The sequence below is a fragment of the Micropterus salmoides genome, unplaced genomic scaffold (assembly GCF_014851395.1).
Source record: "Micropterus salmoides isolate LMB-PRFRI ecotype aquatic unplaced genomic scaffold, ASM1485139v1 Ms_hic_scaffold_10, whole genome shotgun sequence".
Taxonomy (NCBI): domain Eukaryota; kingdom Metazoa; phylum Chordata; class Actinopteri; order Centrarchiformes; family Centrarchidae; genus Micropterus; species Micropterus salmoides.
In genome coordinates, this window is record NW_024040041.1 from 34,410,158 (window position 1) to 34,428,171 (window position 18,014).

General features: G+C 41.3%; 1 protein-coding gene across 1 annotated transcript; it reads left to right on the plus strand.

The window, feature by feature from the left end:
* The first annotated feature begins 5,848 nt into the window (after nucleotides 1-5,848).
* On the plus strand, nucleotides 5,849-17,383 carry prf1.3 (perforin 1.3). The gene is made up of 8 exons (XM_038709093.1): nucleotides 5,849-5,983; nucleotides 8,695-8,941; nucleotides 9,268-9,309; nucleotides 9,483-9,575; nucleotides 9,791-9,927; nucleotides 11,291-11,789; nucleotides 13,176-13,546; nucleotides 14,443-17,383. Exons 2-8 carry the CDS (start codon nucleotides 8,702-8,704, stop codon nucleotides 14,738-14,740), a joined length of 1,680 nt encoding a protein of 559 aa, XP_038565021.1. The 5' UTR covers nucleotides 5,849-5,983; nucleotides 8,695-8,701; the 3' UTR covers nucleotides 14,741-17,383.
* Nucleotides 17,384-18,014: the final 631 nt, after the last annotated feature.

Below are 18,014 nucleotides of genomic sequence, written 5' to 3' on the forward strand. Positions count from 1 at the left end.
TGTGTGTGTGTGTGTGTGTGTGAGTCTGTGTGTGTGTGTGGTTGTTTGTGTGTGTGCGTGAGTGTGTGTGTGTGTGTGCAGCTAAATACGAAAGTGTTATCACTGAGGCATCATTTAATCTCATAACGTCGCCGTGGAGACAAACAGGGCCATCACTGGCATCTGTGATAACCTAGAGGAGTGTGTGTGTGTGTGTGTCTGCACACACACACACACACACACACACACACACACACACACACACTTCCTCCCGCCCTTGAGCCTCGGCCCAAGGTGAAAGTGTTCGTCAGCTGCAGAGTGAGCGGCGTCCTGCAGGGGGAGGAAGAGACAACGGAGACAAACAGGAGGCAGATGGAGGGAAACGAGAGAAGGGAAGAGATAAAAGCGTGTGAAAGAGAAAGAGAGGGAAGAGACGGAGAGAGGGAGAAATAGAAATGGTCAGAGTAGAGGGAAAGGAAGAGGGATAAGATGGGAAGGAACTCTTTCACACTTATTTTAACTCTTTCATACAAGTCTTATTTTATTTTGCAACTTTAAATTATTTTTATATTTCTTACATAATTTCTTTCGTAGAGTTTATATTTTAGCACGTCCAAAAACATGCAGGCTAGGTTGATTGGTGACCCTAAATTGTCCTTAGGTGTGAGTGTGAGCGTGAGTGGTTGTTTGTCTATGTGTGGCCCTGCGATGGACTGGCGACCTGTCCAGGTTGGACCCCGCCTTGCGCCCGATGTCAGCTGGGATTGGCTCCAGCCCCCCTGTACGCAGGATAAGCAGTTGACGATGGATGGATATATTTTGACATTTATTCATTTTCATTCAATCTTTTCAACCAATTTTTTTTGTTTGTTGTACGTCAAGTTAGGTCAAATGTTTTCTTACTTAACTTACTTATTTAAATTACTTGTTATGATTCCAGCTCTCACGGCGGTGCTGTGTTGTTTATTTATGTCGCTTGACTGTTTTCTCTCTCAGTTGTCTTCCTATGTCAGCTGTTTATTGCCGCTGTTCGGCTGGTGGTCTCTTTGTTTTTTTGTTTTGTCTGTTTGTTTTTCTCCGCCCCAAGCCCCCGTCCCCCTTCTCTTGCAGGTATTGTCCTTTCTCTGTGCTGTCTGTTTGTGCCCCCCCATGCCCATGTCTGCCCCCCTGTCCGACCCGGTGACAAATAAATTTAAATAAATAATAAAACAGACAAAAGGAGTATATAAACACAATATGGTATCCATCTCCTCGTACTCTATACCAGGCCGCTGAGCAGGACAGCTTTAAAAGAAAAAAAAGAAATTTTATTTAAGTCCCTCATCTTGTACTTTTCATCTCCTCCTGTCCTTCTGCTGCAGTGATGCTTTAGTTTCCCTGCCTGAGATCAATCTAATGGATCTCATCTTATATAACGTGTCATCTGTTTTTATTCTTTATACTTTAAACCGTGTACAACCTGATAATACTGTCAATAACTAGCCAATAGAGCTCGTCTGGATTTGAAAGAGAAGAGACAAAGACAAAGAAATTAAGGACAGAAGAAGAGGAAACAAGAGATTTATTGTTGCTGTGAGGTGAAAGGTTTGCTGTAGTGAAGTGTTTTGTCTAGACACATTATGTTGAGTGTAGTCAGCAGTGTGTGTATGTGTGTGTGCTGACAGCATGCTGAGGAATCACTACAGTTACTGCAGCGGCAGCAGGACGGCAGCCAGCGAGCGACAAAATACACACAGCAGCTGATTAAACTTTTCCTCAACTTCTGCAACATCACAAATTTTTTCTCAAGGCACTTTAGTTCACTTCTTGCCACGTGATGTCACTTCATACGACTTTATGTCTTCACGTGAAACTGTCGATATAGGTCGTTTGTGCATTATGACCTGTATTTAAGTTTGTTGTGCTAGCAAAGGAGAACATCGGGTGACGTATTATGAATAGCAATAAAATCCGTATAAGGAGGGAGAATAGGTCAAATTAACCTAACCAAATGGTTTTGGTATCTAAACCTAACCAAGGCGTTTTCGTGCCTAAACCTAATCAAGGGGTTTTGGTATCTAAACCTAACCAAGGGGTTTTGGTATCTAAACCTAACCAAGTGGTTTTGGTATCTAAACCTAACCAAGGGGTTTTGGTGCCTAAACCTAACCAAGGGGTTTTGGTATCTAAACCTAACCAAGTGGTTTTGGTATCTAAACCTAACCAAATGGTTTTGGTATCTAAACCTAACCAAGTGGTTTTCGTGCCTAAACCTAACCAAGGGGTTTTGGTGCCTAAACCTAACCAAGGGGTTTTGGTATCTAAACCTAACCAAGGGGTTTTCGTGCCTAAACCTAACCAAGGCGTTTTGGTATCTAAACCTAACCAAGGGGTTTTCGTGCCTAAACCTAACCAAGGGGTTTTGGTATCTAAACCTAACCAACGGGTTTTGGTGCCTAAACCTAACCAAGGGGTTTTGGTATCTAAACCTAACCAAGGCGTTTTCGTGCCTAAACCTAACCAAGGGGTTTTGGTATCTAAACCTAACCAAGGGGTTTTGGTATCTAAACCTAACCAAGTGGTTTTGGTATCTAAACCTAACCAAGGGGTTTTGGTGCCTAAACCTAACCAAGGGGTTTTGGTATCTAAACCTAACCAAGTGGTTTTGGTATCTAAACCTAACCAAGTGGTTTTCGGGCCTAAACCTAACCAAGGGGTTTTGGTATCTAAACCTAACCAAGGGGTTTTCGTGCCTAAACCTAACCAAGGGGTGTTGGTGCCTAAACCTAACCAAGGGGTTTTGGTATCTAAACCTAACCAAGGCGTTTTCGTACCTAAACCTAACCAAGGGGTTTTGGTGCCTAAACCTAACCAAGGGGTTTTGGTATCTAAACCTAACCAAGGGGTTTTGGTATCTAAACCTAATCAAGGGGTTTTGGTGCCTAAACCTAACCAAGGGGTTTTGGTATCTAAACCTAACCAAGTGCTTTTGGTATCTAAACCTAACCAAGGGGTTTTGGTATCCAACCCTAACCAAGGGGTTTTGGTATCTAAACCTAACCAAGTGGTTTTCGTGCCTAAACCTAACCAAGGGGTTTTGGTGCCTAAACCTAACCAAGGGGTTTTCGTGCCTAAACCTAACAGAGGGGTTTTGGTATCTAAACCTAACCAAGTGGTTTTGGTATCTAAACCTAACCAAATGGTTTTGGTATCTAAACCTAACCAAGGGGTTTTCGTGCCTAAACCTAACCAAGGGGTTTTGGTATCTAAACCTAACCAACGGGTTTTCGTGCCTAAACCTAACCAAGGGGTTTTGGTGCCTAAACCTAACCAAGGGGTTTTGGTATCTAAACCTAACCAAGGGGTTCTGGTGCCTAAACCTAACCAAGGGGTTTTGGTATCTAAACCCAACCAAGGGGTTTTGGTATCTAAACCTAACCAAGCCGTTTTGGTGCCTAAACCTAACCAAGGGGTTTTGGTATCTAAACCTAACCAAGCCGTTTTGGTGCCTAAACCTAACCAAGGGGTTTTGGTATCTAAACGTAACCAAGGGGTTTTGGTGCCTAAACCTAACCAAGTGGTTTTGGTGCCTAAACCTAACCAAGGGGTTTTGGTGCCTAAACCCAACCAAGGGGTTTTGGTATCTAAACCTAACCAAGCCGTTTTAGTGCCTAAACCTAACCAAGGGGTTTTGGTATCTAAACGTAAACAAGGGGTTTTGGTATCTAAACGTAAACAAGGGGTTTTGGTATCTAAACCTAACCAAGCCGTTTTGGTGCCTAAACCTAACCAAGGGGTTTTGGTATCTAAACGTAACCAAGGGGTTTTGGTATCTAAACCTAACCAAGCCGTTTTGGTGCCTAAACCCAACCAAGGGGTTTTGGTATCTAAACCTAACCAAGCCGTTTTGGTGCCTAAACCTAACCAAGGGGTTTTGGTATCTAAACGTAAACAAGAGGTTTTGGTATCTAAACGTAAACAAGGGGTTTTGGTATCTAAACGTAACCAAGGGGTTTTGGTGCCTAAACCTAACCAAGTGGTTTTGGTATCTAAACCTAACCAAGTGGTTTTGGTATCTAAACCTAACCAAGGGGTTTTGGTGCCTAAACCTAAACAAGGGGTTTTGGTGCTTAGACCTAGGTTAGACACATGTCCTTAAGCTGCGCAGGTAAAATAAGTGGTGTTTAATCGAAAAAACATTATAGTGTGGATGAAACGGTCTAAATTAAGCAATTTGGGTCCAGAAACAAGAGGTGAAAATCCAGACACAACAAGAAACACTAGGGACGAGACACATCAGACAATCAGGGCGCCCACAGAAAGGAAGTAAAACAAGACGACAACACCAGGGGCAAATAAACTTCATTTTGTTAGCGACACTAAGGCTGCGTTCAGACTGCAGGCCAATGTGACCCAAATCCGATTGTTTTGCCCATATGTGACTCAGATCTGATCTTTTTATGACAGTGTGAACAGGCCAAGTCACATGGAATCTGATCTTTTCCAGTTCGGAACTGTGCCACTTCCATATGTGGTCCAAATTCGATACAGATCGGATCTTTTTAAATGCGTCCTGAGTCTGGACACTGAGGACGCATTTGATGTGACTTTGACGTCGCTGTAGAGCAGCTGTTGTCACAGTTCTGCTGTAGACGGAGCCGAGGGAGAGAGTGAGCAGTGGGGCAGTTGCGTTATAGTCTACAGTGCAAGAAACCCTAAATAAAAGGACAGAAAGTTGTGAACACTTGTCATAATTCGGGAAAAATGTGACTCGTGAAAGGACAATGAAAAACGTTATTGTTATTCTTCTGCGCATGCGGGTCACTTTCAGGCCGCGGATAGTTACGTGAACTGTCAAACAAAAAAAATCGGATCTGGGGAAAAAAATCGTAATTGAGCATTAAGGCCTGCAGTCTGAACGTAGCCTGAAGTGCAGATGTCCATGAAAGTGAGGACATTTTGTTTGAACATGCCAGAAAGTGACAACAGTGTGATCTGCGCTGCAACTTTTCTGCTGAGTCTGAAGTTTGTTTGTCTCTTAAACTTGATGACACGCACGCACACACTCACACACCTTTTTTTCTAAATGAACCACATGACATTTAACCAACAAAACTGTCTTCTTCTCTCTGACTCTGTTTCCTCGGGCGAAACACAGATCATCATCAGTTTAGCTTTTACAGAAGAAGACATTTACTCGTTCACATGAAAATGTTTCGCTACTAAACACCGCATCATCAGAGATTTTAGGATAATGAGATGAAAGCACCAGTTTAGTGAGGACTGTCAAGAAATGTTAAAACATGAAATCTGATTAACTCAATTCAGAGTTGATCATTCTAAAAATAAAATTTACTCAAAAAAACAACTATTTTTTTAAAGATTTTGTTCCTCTAAATGTTATGGTTTTATTCTTGAAACATTACAAGTTTATTCTCTGTTAAAATATGTCTTTTTTTCCCAAAACAATTCAAAATTCTCTTGAAACAATATTTTTTTTCCTCAGAAATAAAAACTTCATTTTCAAGATTTTCTTCTTAAAAACATGACTTTTGTCTAAATGTTTAGATTTTTCTCATAAAATTGCAACTTCTTCTGTAATATTATGACTTTCCAAAATTACTTTTTTCTCATAACATTACGAATTCTTTCTCTAAAACAGGAATTCACCTCAAGTTGTTCAAACTTTCTCTAAATAATATGACTTTTTCTTCATAAAATTACATCTATATATTTTTTTTATTGTTAAAAAACCCCATTTTTCTTTCAAAGTCTTGTGACTTTTGCTGTAAAACTCAGCTGAGTGAGTTGCCTGTCAGGTGTTTATAACTATCTGTAGTTAAAGAGGAAACATAAAGAGCATCTGGAGGCGTGATCACACTCTGAGACACAATAACGTCTCGCTAAGTGTTTTTAAAATCAGCCACAGAGCAGCTTCTCACACATCACACTCACCATCAGTTCGACGTGCAGGACTCTGCAGACAGACTCTTCATAAACCGTCAACGGCATCAACTCTCTGAAGGTAAAGGAAATTTGTTGGAAGTAGAAATCAAACTTTAAGCAATCAGGTCATTTTTTATCAACATGGAACGTTTACTGTGTATTTCTTGGCATTTATTCAATAACTGTAATATACCTTCACTGATTGTTTTATTGATAGATTTAATGATCCCCTCTGAAAATACTTCACCTCAGAAGAAAGATGACCCCAAAATCTTGTCTCGTCTGGTGCTCACTTTAAGTTACGAAAGCTATCATTAAAGAAATGGCACAGTGCGAAACTTTATTAAGATGAAAATTCTGAGATGGAAAAATTAAAATGACTTCTTCCCATCTTACCTTAAGTTTTTAGTTAAAAAAAAGTTAATCGTATCTCATTATTCTGACATGTAGGGCTACAATTAACGTGTGTTTTCTTTATCGAATAATGTCTTGATTATTTTCTAAATTAAATGATTAGTTCTTAGGTCCAGAAAATAGTGAAAATAGTCCATCGGTGTTTCCCAAAGGCCGAGGTGACTTCCTCAAATGTCTTCTTTTGTCCACGACCCAAATATATTCAGATAACTGTTATAGAAGAGCAAAGAAGACAGAAAATATTCACATTTGACGAGCTGGAATCAGAGAATTTAGATGTTTTTTCTTTAAAAACGGACTTAAAGCAATTAGTTGATTATCAAAATTGTTGGCGATTAGTTTAGTGATAGTTGAAAATAAAACAAGCTAAAGTAGGAAAATATAACATATTAAAACAAAACATGTTAAATTGTGTGGCGTCCTGGAAGATGGAGGTGGTGGATTGAGACCCTGACCAAGTAATTTCAGTTTGGGTACTGATGGGCTTCCATAGAGAACACACAGATTGAGTTAATTAATTGATAACTGCAAACATGCTTACACACCTTTGGGCTTTCGAGACCTGTTACTGATGTAACACCAATATCTAAACCATAATAAACTGTTAGAAGAATGCCAAGAAATGTGGTGTACTGTGTTTCACACCGGCTGCTTTTATCTGCATTAATTCAGGGTATCAGGGACAACAAGGTGCCACCAAACAGAAAAAAACAACATAACCTGCAGTTTTTAAACTTTGCTCAGATCTTTTTAGACATTTTCAACTTTGTGGAGCAAAACATTAGAAAGACAGTGATTTCAGTTTTGAGGATCAAAGGGAGTTGAGTAAATGAAGTGGACTGGCTGTAATGTGGTCCAAGGTGTCTGAGACTCGAGGGATGCATTCAAGGGTTAAATATGTAAAACTTAAATTAATAGCTGAGTCCTAAATAGCTGCCTGTCCCCGTTTATCAGCCTGGTGTGGAAACAAATAAATGCAGGTGTCGATTAGACAAGAAGTTCTTTGGATGTTTGAAACCATTTAAAGTCTGCCGGGTCACCTGCATGAGCTAGGTCTAAGTTGCTAAGATCGTGACTACAAATATAAATGTTTAAACTTTTGGCAGTATGGACGTGCTACTCATTCACAATTCCACAATTCAATCGTTCAGTTAATTTTACGGAGACAACAATCCCCAAAGTCTAATTCATTCAGATGGTGAACAAGAGATGAACAAAAGTGCCAAGTCCCGTTACCTTTGAAGCGCTCTTTAAAACTGAATGTGTCCGTTCCTTGATTCATATTCTTTTAGTCTGCACGGGTCAAAACAGCTTTTCATAAAAATGAATCTGTCTGAGCTAAATCAAATAAATTATTTGATATGCTAATTTTTATAAAAGTAGTGTAGCTTGGGGTAAGACGCCCCCTAAGCTCAATGTATATTTCTGACACATTAAAGATTTTTTTTGATTGTTTTTTGTATCTTTAACAAGACTATGCTTTGGGTAACATATTATAAAATAAATAGCTACAGTTGACAAATTAATTTGTATTTAATCAAATGTATTTGATTACTATCACCTTAATATGTCCGAATTACAGATAAAATAAACTCAAAGTAGCTGGTTAAAAGCAAGGGGATTATAGACCTGTGTTGTAGAAGTAAACTTGCCTTGCCTTATATTATTAGCTTTCAGCTAGTTAGCTGTAAATCTGAGCCTATGTGAGCTTCTAACCTCAGACTTCTACCTCAGACTCTCTGTGATAGTGAAGCTGCTGATTGGCTGACGGGTCTGTCCAGAGTCTAAATAACATCTAACTTACAAACGATCAACCATAAAGAGGCACAGCGACCGGGTGGGGCGTCTTACCCCAAACATACTAATCTAGCATTTTACTACTTTAACCAAAAACTATAAAAACATTTCTCTCTAAACAATTGCATAACTTATCTTAAGGCTCCAGTTAATGTAAATATACATATATACAGTAAATTCAAAAAAGATTTCCTCATTTAAACTGACACAAAAATTAGATCAACTTAGGTCAGAATGGCTTTTATCAAATAAGTTTAAAAATTGTGATGAAACAGAGAACCTTTTTAGTTCAGGGAGACGAGGGACAGACAGAAGAAATGTTGAGGAAAATTGTGGCATTTTGCGTTAGAATTACCATGGGGGGGCATCTTACCCCATGTTACCCTAATATTCATACTGGTTGAAACAATTTGATAGTAGCCTGTTTCAGTTTTGTGCAGAAGTAATTAAAGGCCTTACTCACATGGACGCCTGTCCCAAATATAGGCAGGGTCAATTCAGTGATTTTAGTATCATGTAACATCATAATTCTGACAGGTTTCACGGCAGTCTGTCTCTTCTTCACCTCTTTTCTTTCAGTTCTACAATGCTCTCCTCCTCCCATCTCCTCCTCCTCCTCTTCCTCCCTCGGTCTCTGGGTTGTCAGACCGCCTCCTACACGGAGTGTCAGCAGACTCCGTTTGTACCGGGTCACAACCTGGCTGGCGAAGGCTTCAACGTGGTGATGATGAAGACCAGTGGCGCCAGCGTGGTCGACGTCAAGAACTTCATGGTCGGAGGAGTTCAGGGGAACTGCACCTTGTGCCACAACAACCTCCTCAACAAGGTCAGAGCTGCTCCGTGGTGGAAGAAGTAGTTTATCCATTACTGTAGTCAAACCTTACTTAAGGAAAAGTACGTATTATCAGCAAATGCACATAAAGTATACATATATAACCAGATGTCTGTCTGTGCTGTTGAAGTTTACTACAGTAATTAGCACAATTATGCAAATACTGCGGCCATTCTGTGGCTCCACTGCTGATGTTTAACCCATTAAGTGAGATTATTTTTGTGCCTTCAGCAGCTTCACCAAGGGTTTTTTTTGTTAGCACATGCAAATATTTTAGGAATAACTGAACTAACTAACCTCTGTGCATCCTCTTCAAACAGACCCAGAAACTCCCTGCGTCAATCCTGGACTGGCGGGTCAAGGTCAGTAAAAAATCACTTTGACTGAAAATTCATCAATAAATATTGATAAAAAGGAGGATTATTGGAATGATGTTTATGGCAGTGATGAGCTTGTGAAGCCTTGTATTGTAAATTAAGTACAACATGGCCACGTTAGGGTGTACAGCATTACCCAGCATCCTCTCTGGCCCCAGGTGCTATGCCATCGCAAGCTAACGCGTAAGATCTTTGAGTCCAGCCAGTCAGTCATGGAAGACACAAGCAAATCCCTCGGAGTCAACTGGAAGGTAGGAGTTTTTTTAATTATTCAATTTTGATGGAATTTGACCTGTGAATCTGTGACGTCAGCACTCTTTCAAAGGTATCTGCCTATCCTGCCCAGACCAAAACTAACTTTTAAATTCAGTAGTTCAACAGCTATGTGAGCAAACATCAGAGCAGAGTGCTGATGTTACAGACTATGTGTGCAGTAGTTAATTGCACCTGCTGTGATGTGGCTCAGGTGGGCCTCGGCATTTCTGGACTCGGTGGTTTTGCAATCGGAGGATCACACTCCACCACGTCAAAGTTTGCAGAAAGCCACAGCAGGAAAGACAAGTTCTCCTTCGTCACCCACAACTTTGAATGCAAATACTACACGTGAGTACTGAAATTAGGTTGTTTTGCTATAAAGGCATTTTTGTAAGCCTGGAAAAGACTTTCCTCACAGATGCAACGTTTCTGTGGAGATATGCAAATTTCAATTAATTGTTCAAAACATCAAAACGTTTTCACATCAGTATGAGTTTCCAGGTGTTGGAGAGTATAAACACATATGTGGAAACAGTAGTATGAAGCCTGTAGTGTCTCAGCGGGAACTGTTAAAGTCTGAACCATGTCCTCAGGTCACTTGAGTCAGCGTCGGTTGAAGTCTACAAGTTTGAAACAAATCTGTTTGTGTAGCGTTAGGAAGAACTCATCTGTGACTGCAGGCTACAGGCTCCAGGCTACATTAGCCGCTACTAGCATAACAGCAAGCGAGAAGCTTGCTGTTATGCTAGTCAAACACAGATCTGAGTCAAACACGGAAGTCCCTTAAACCTGCATTCTATTGAATGGCCAGCAGGGGGGCAACTCTTCTGGTTTCAAAAAGAATTGAGGCTCCATTACAAATAACAGTAAAATGTTTCTACTTGTCAGCTGATTTATTCCCTCAGTAAACACTTTCCTGATGAGTTTATGGTCTCAGTCACTAGTTTCAAGTCTTCTTCAACACAGCATGATGTTTATTTAGTAAATTATGGTCCCATTTAGAGGAACAGAGACCAGGAAGCAGGGGAGGCTTTAGGGCGGTACTATCTGTGATTGACAAGTCGTTACCATGACGACCTGTCAGTCAGGCTAGAGTGACTCACCTGTACCCACAGCACTGTGTAAATTTAACCAGCGCTGTTAAAAAAACTTATTAGGATATGGCTGTTCACTTTCTCTGGTGAGTACATTTAGTTTTAAGCCTGTTGTTTGCTAGACAAAATTATCAGCCATGTTAAAATGACGTTAACGTAAGTTAACGTGAATTACAGATGCACCTAGCTAAGAAAGGTAGCTAGCTCCACACACGGCTGTTAGCTCCACCGTCTCGTCCAAATATGGTCACATCCAGTGCCGCTGGTTGCAAAAATCAACATGACGGCCCCCTATCAGCCAAACTCAAGGCTTCAAAATGGCAGTCCACAAACCAACGGGTGACGTCAGGATGACTACGTTCACTTTTTATATACAGTCTATGCATAACACACCTGAATCTCTCCCCGGACTATCGGTGGTCAAATTTCATTGCAGGTAATGTAAGCGCCAGGTTTTGACCAGGAAGAAGATTGTATGGAATCAATCATTCAATAAATATAAATTTTGATCCTATTTTTTTACAAGATTGAGTCCAATGGTGTTTCAGCCTGTAAATCAATGGAGTGCTTTTAGTGAAGAAAAAATGAATAAAATCATTCTCCTTGTTTACCTTCAGCTTCCGTCTTCACACCCGCCCTCCACTGAGTAAGGAGTTTGAGGGTTCCCTAAAGAACCTTCCCCCCACCTACGACCCCAAGAACGCTGCACCTTTCCAACAGTTCATCTCTATCTATGGGACCCACTTCATCCGGCAGGTTCACCTCGGGGGTCAAGTGACCTCCATCACCGCCATCCGGACCTGCGAGGCCGCCATGAGCAAGATGGATGTCCACACTGTTAGCAACTGCCTGTCTGTCGAGGCCGAAGCGGTCATCAAAGGCATCAAATTCGACGCAGCCCTTGGCTTCTGCCGCAACAAGAGCAGCAGCCTAAAAACAGGAGCAACCTTCAGCCAGGCCTTCTCCGACCGGACCACCATGGTTCTGGGAGGAGACGGGAATGTGGGGGACATCCTGTTCAGACCCAATGGTGCCGCAGGGTACAAGAAGTGGCTCAGTTCCCTGATGAGGGTCCCAGGTGTGGTGTCCTACGAAGTCAGCCCCCTGCACTTGCTGGTGAGGAACAAATTAAGGGCAAATCAAGTTGAGGAGCTTATTTACAGTTTTTTAGATAATCTAACTGAAGTCTAGTGTCTAGTGGCCAAGCTCCATTTTGGGATGCATTTTAAAACCAATTAGATTGCAAAAAATTGCTTCATGCCAAATGTTGATGATGACCCTAAATCTTAATTCACCTCCCCTGACTGTTATTGGTAATTAAGATAGTAAATGTTATCTAGCAAGCACACAAGCTAGCTCAAACTGTTCTCACTCCCAAATCGTCACATATGGATGCATGGTCAAGACCCACTGGCGTCAGTTTCTAATGAACCGGGAAGCCGCTTAGCATCATAGTTCAACGCACTGGGGGAAGCCCTGTAGCGTAATTTATGAATGCTAAAAGCCGGTATCGTTTGAGTGGTGTTTGTTTCCGTGTAAAACAAAAAGTGTCACAACGTAGGTTATGCAAGCTTTGTAAGTACAGTTAGTTAACTTACGTAAGTTAAGTTTTTTAACCCTAACCATTACCTTTTCCTAAACAAGCAGTTTTGGTGCTAAATAAATTGTGACATTTCACAACGTTAACCACTAGTTTTATTTTGAACGTCTAACCGAATGTTGCATATTTATTCTTGCTAACTTGACCGTGGAGCCCTACATCTTCAAAAATGACAAAAGGGTACCAAGAGCATTAAAAAGCAACGCCAAGGGTGCTGACCAAGCGTCCATATGTGATGAGATGGGAGTGAGATTGCAAGGGCTAAATAATGTTTGCTAGGTAACTTACAAGCACACCAGCTAATGAGCTAATAGTTATCTAGACAGGCTGCTGGTCAACTAAACTAACTACTAACTTAAAAGTAGGCTACTGTTAGTGTGTTTTCAGCAGCAGGTGACTTGACCGTTAGCTAAACCCCTGTATCATACATTCAATTCAATTTTATTTATATAGCGCCAAATCACAACAACAGTTATCTCACAGCGCTTTTCATAAAAGAGCAGGTCTAGACCATACTCTGTGATGATATTTACAGAAGCCCAACAGTTCCCACCAAGAGCAGCACTAGGCGACAGAGGCAAGGAAAAACTTCCTTTAAGAGGCAGAAACCTCGAGCAGAACCATGACAGCAAAACCTTTCAAAATTTTAGGTGCCCAAATTTGATCAGCAAGAACAGAACGAGATGCTTTTGGGAAAATACATTGTTGGGCTGAGACTAATGGAAAAGAGACTAGCTTGCTCTCTATAATGTCTTCAAACTGATAACAATGTTGAGTGTCTGCTGACTGGTTGTACTGGAAAATGAAGAACACCGTCTGGAGGTAAAGGGTCTACGGCAGGAAAGGGAACTTCAAAGTCCACGATTTTCATTCCTAATAAACTCTGTGCTTTTGTTCTGTAGTTGACAAACAACTCCACCCTAAAGTCCAACCTAGGTCAAGCCATCAGCGACTACATCCGCAACAGTGCGAAGTCCCTCCGCTGCCCGGCAGGATGCAAGGTCGGCCACCAGAAACAGGACTGTGCATGTCAGTGTAAAGGACACCGCATGGTCAACTCCGACTGCTGCCCAGCCGAGACCGGCGTAGCCCAGCTGAATGTGTCGGTGGTTCGAGCTGAGGGGCTGTGGGGAGACTATGTCACCAAGACAGACGGATACGTTAAGGTTTTCTACAATAAACAAGTTTACACAACACGAGTGATCTGGAACAACGACTTCCCCGTCTGGAATGAGCTCTTTCAATTCGAAACCGTCAACATACGGGACAAAAAGTGAGTGAATCTAACCTCTACTCATCTGATCTAAAATAATCTCAAATAAAATGTAGAGGTGAGACCTGACAGAGGGGATAAGGTCTAAAATCCTTCAGGCGTCTTAGCTCAAAGTCTCTTGTGTGCTTTTTTAACCCGGGTATGTTAGTTTCTTAGAAATATAAGCATTTTAGCCCCTGGTAGCTCCTGTCCCGCTTTCATGTGAAGTCCACCATTAGCTATTTTGTCTTGCTGACATTCAGGAGCAGGTAATTGTCATGACACCAGAGTTACAGCCCCTCACAGACACAGTACTCCCTTTTTCACGACGAAACATCAAAATTGAACGTCATGCCACGGACACACCGTTTGTTGAACCCTAAAAAGCTTTGGATCTTTGGATGACACTGCCCACATTTGAAGTTGATCAGCAGGGGACTCAGGACACATCCTGAACATCAGGGAGCCAGTGTTGAGGGTGGTAGGTGGATAAGGTGTTGATGTTCCCACCTAGGGAGTCTCGTCGTCACTGTGAGGTTGGCAGGAAATTAGCGGATACTTCAGAATATTGGCTGAAATAGTCTGAAACAGCCAGGGACATATCACCCCACAATGTGTTTTTACGCTTTTGTGCTGACGAAACAAATGAGATCAGTCAATCAGTGAGCCTTAGAGGTGCTGGAAGGATGATTCTTCTGGCTTTGACCAGAGCCAGGTTACATGTTTCCCCTTGTTTCCAATCTCACTGTACAGACACGAGCTTGGCACCAAAATGAACATCTCTGCACGGAAGAGAATCGTATTTAGTAAAACTATTTCTTTGTAGACACAAATCCTGTCTGGTGTACATTAAACATTGTATTTTTGTTTGCTAATGGATCAGAAGCTGATGACACACCTGTGTATTTCCTTCACAGACCAATCCGTTTTGAGGTTTGGGACCGGGACTACGGCTGGGACGACGACCTGCTCGGAAAAGCGGAAGTGGCGCCCACGACGTACCTCAATAGCATGAAGTTTCCGATGAACCACGGCTCGCTGTTCATCCAGCTGTCTGTTGTGTGTGCTCCCAGCCTGCAGGGGTCGCTGTGTGACCAGTACCTTGCTACGCCAAGCTACAAGGGCATTATGGGATACATGAAGGAAGACCGGCAGGACCACTGGGGTTCAGGGAAGTCGGGTCCTGAGGCTGATGGGGCTCACGGCGGGTCCTGAGGCTGATGGGGGCTCACGGCAGCTCCTTTCTTTGAATTTCCTCTAATCAATACACCGCTGCCCTTCTTAAGATTTGATGTATTTGCTGTTCTAGATGTTTCAGTGCTTCTTCTTGCTTTTTGGCGCTACAGTGATTTATTATTCGCTGTAAATTGACACACACCAATAAAACAAAGAGCTGAGTTCAAAGCCCTCATACTTTCTCACCTTCACACACCTGACCCGTCACTGAGTGAAGAGTCTGTAACTTAATTGACCCTTCTCTAAGCCACGCCCCTCGTAGTAACTGTTGCTAAGTCCGACAAACTGTCGGACCTGACGGACTTTAATCACAGCGCTGCCGCTGTTTATCACTGCACTCCCTGGAGAAATATTATTGTCAAAAAGAAGCAGACAGTTTTGCAATTGCATTGTGCATTTGAAGGTTGTTTTCAAGTTGTCAGACTGACTCAAACTGATGTGAAAAAAATAATGATAGATGCTAAAGCCTACCAATCACAGAGTAAAAGTGAACCACCGATTATTGACTATTGAGACAAAACACAACGATATTAAGGATCAGCACTGTTCTTGTATAGCTGTTAGGCCTCTGTTCATTATTACAATCATTAAAAAGCAGAACAGTAGGGCTTTATTAGCGTTAGCTAACACAGCCGACATGTTTCTGGATGTATTTTAGGTTTTGGAAAGAGAATAAATCGTACTTCTCCTTTCAACCTCTCTGGGTAACGACTGTAACTATTACAAGTGCCGCAGGAACAGCGTTTGACCAGATCCAGGAAAAATACAGCCAAAAAAAAGCTAGAAAATGACATTTATGTTTCTGTAATGTTTTTGCAGTAGCGTCAATGGAGCGCAGCCGTGAAAGTGTCGGACCTCAGTTAGAGCGAGACTTCTACTGCGCTGTGATTGGCCAGCCGCGTGTTCGGGGCGTGGCTTAGTGAACGGTCAATTGTCCGATAAAGTAATCACTCACTCACATCAGTGACCACGTGGTCCTCAGACCGTCGGATCGTGATGATAATGCCACATAATCTCACTCCCAACTCGTCACATATGGACGCTTGGTCAAGACCCACTGCCGTTGCTTTTTAACGCTCCAGGTACCCCATGTTTTTAAACTTGTAGGGCTTAGACTTACATATGACTGTCAGCAGTCATATGTAAAATCCGGTCAGACTTTCAAAATAAAACTAGAGCTTAACATCATCAAATGCTGTAATTTGGTTCAGTTTAGGCAGCATTCAGTATTGTTTATTAAAGATATGTAGGTTACATAAGTTGCACCGTCCTCCTGGGTGAAAGTCCAGTTTCTGGCCCACCCCTCCACCTCCTTACTTGGACTTTACTGTTAAATATCCCACACCTACCTTTAGCGTTCAAAATTATTTTATTTTTGTTTATGTTTGAAATGCTAAATGGTCAGATGTTAGTATTAGGGTTTATATTCTTTCACAAGACAAAAAGAGTCCATCTGGAATTAATTATGTCATTGTCGCTGAAAAACAAAAGTTTCAAGATCTTGAGAAAATAATCCGGTTATCTCAGGAGATAATGATATAAATAACTCGAGATCTTGAGAAAAACGCATTAAATTAACTCGTTATCACGGGGAAAACGCGGGTTCAATCCCCCCACTGTCCCATCCACCAACATGTCCCTGAGCAACACACCCCTAGCTGCTCCAGAGGCATCTGACATGCTTAGCAATTGTAAGTAGTTTTGGATAAAAGCGTCAGCTAAATGAATAAATGTAGGGCCTCTTAGAGCTTCCATAAGTAGTAGTGTTCATAATAATTAATAAGCACATGCCAATAGTAGGAGTAGGAGGTACGCATGTTACTGGCAGTTGTCCAAATCGCTGTCAGCAGTCATTTTAAGTGTAACAGTTAAAACACACACTGCTGACTGTGTAACACCTACATGCAACCACACACACACACACACACACACACACACACTGAACGTTCAGTTATTCACTGCTGATGCTGGCAAATATTTAAAGAACACATGTTTGAAAAGCTCCTTATCAGAAGCAGAATGTGAAAATAAGTATACGACATTAGAAGTAAAACTTAACTTAAATGTCTTGTTAAGAGCAGCAAAGTACACAAGTATCACCAGTAAAAGTGTACTTAAAGTATCCAGAGTCCATGCAGCGTGAATAATTATGGATCCCTCGAGGTCCTGAAAGACTATTTGTGTTTTTTACATCATAATATTTTGCGCACACAACTCATTGATGTAATTAAATGACATTACACTGAACAAGTGAAGCCATTAAAGCAGGATTTATCAGCATTATCAACATCTTGAAAACATATTCTGGTTGTTGTTGATTTGGTATCATTCTTTTTTTAAGCTTTAGTAAGAGAAAGTCATTTACACAGTTTACAGGCAAAACAGTTTCTGCTGAAAAGGAAAAACATATAAAAAATCCTTCACTCCCACGGCCATTACTATATTGAACAATCACATATCACATTTTGTATTCTGCACATGTCTGTACAAATAATGTGGCTAAATTGTCTTCAGTGTATCTATGTTTTTTACATGTGTTTTTATGTCTTTTGAGCTTGTCTTGTCAAAGACAAATTTCACTGTCACTTATGACAGACAATAAAGTTTTTCTTATCCATCTTATCTGATGTCTTTTTCTTGCTATTATCACAAGTATGCGGTTAAATTTCACAACTTTTCACACAAAACTCCAAACTCATCACACACTGCCAGTCTTTTTTAAAACTTGTACATTAATTTGGATTGTAATCATCTCTCACGACACAACCATTGATTCAAAATATAAGTTTCTCATGAAATGTCATGAGAACACGTGGATTAATCACGACATAGATTTTTAACTACCAGTGAATCCAGGCAGTGTAAAATACATATACCCGCCTCTCTGGCTCATCGTGAATCACCTACGACCCCAAGCCCACGTTGTGTTTGTGCTCAATCTTTGTTTGAACACCTCACTCTGGTCTCCGTCTGACTTCCGGTCACCGGTCCATGCACTCCTGCAGCTGGGGGCTCCCCCAGCGCCACGCAACTTTCTAAATTCTTCCCTCTCACGGTGAAAAGAAAGGTCAGGTCGCAAACACAGCCACAGCTGTTGTGTGAAGCGGAATTGTAGCTAAATGGCTACATAGGATAATAATTATTATTATTATTATAATAATACGACAAACGTGCCTGATACTGTCACAGTCAGCCCCAGGCCTATATGCTTGCAGCTATTAATGATTCAGCAGTAAGAATCACTGTCTGTCCA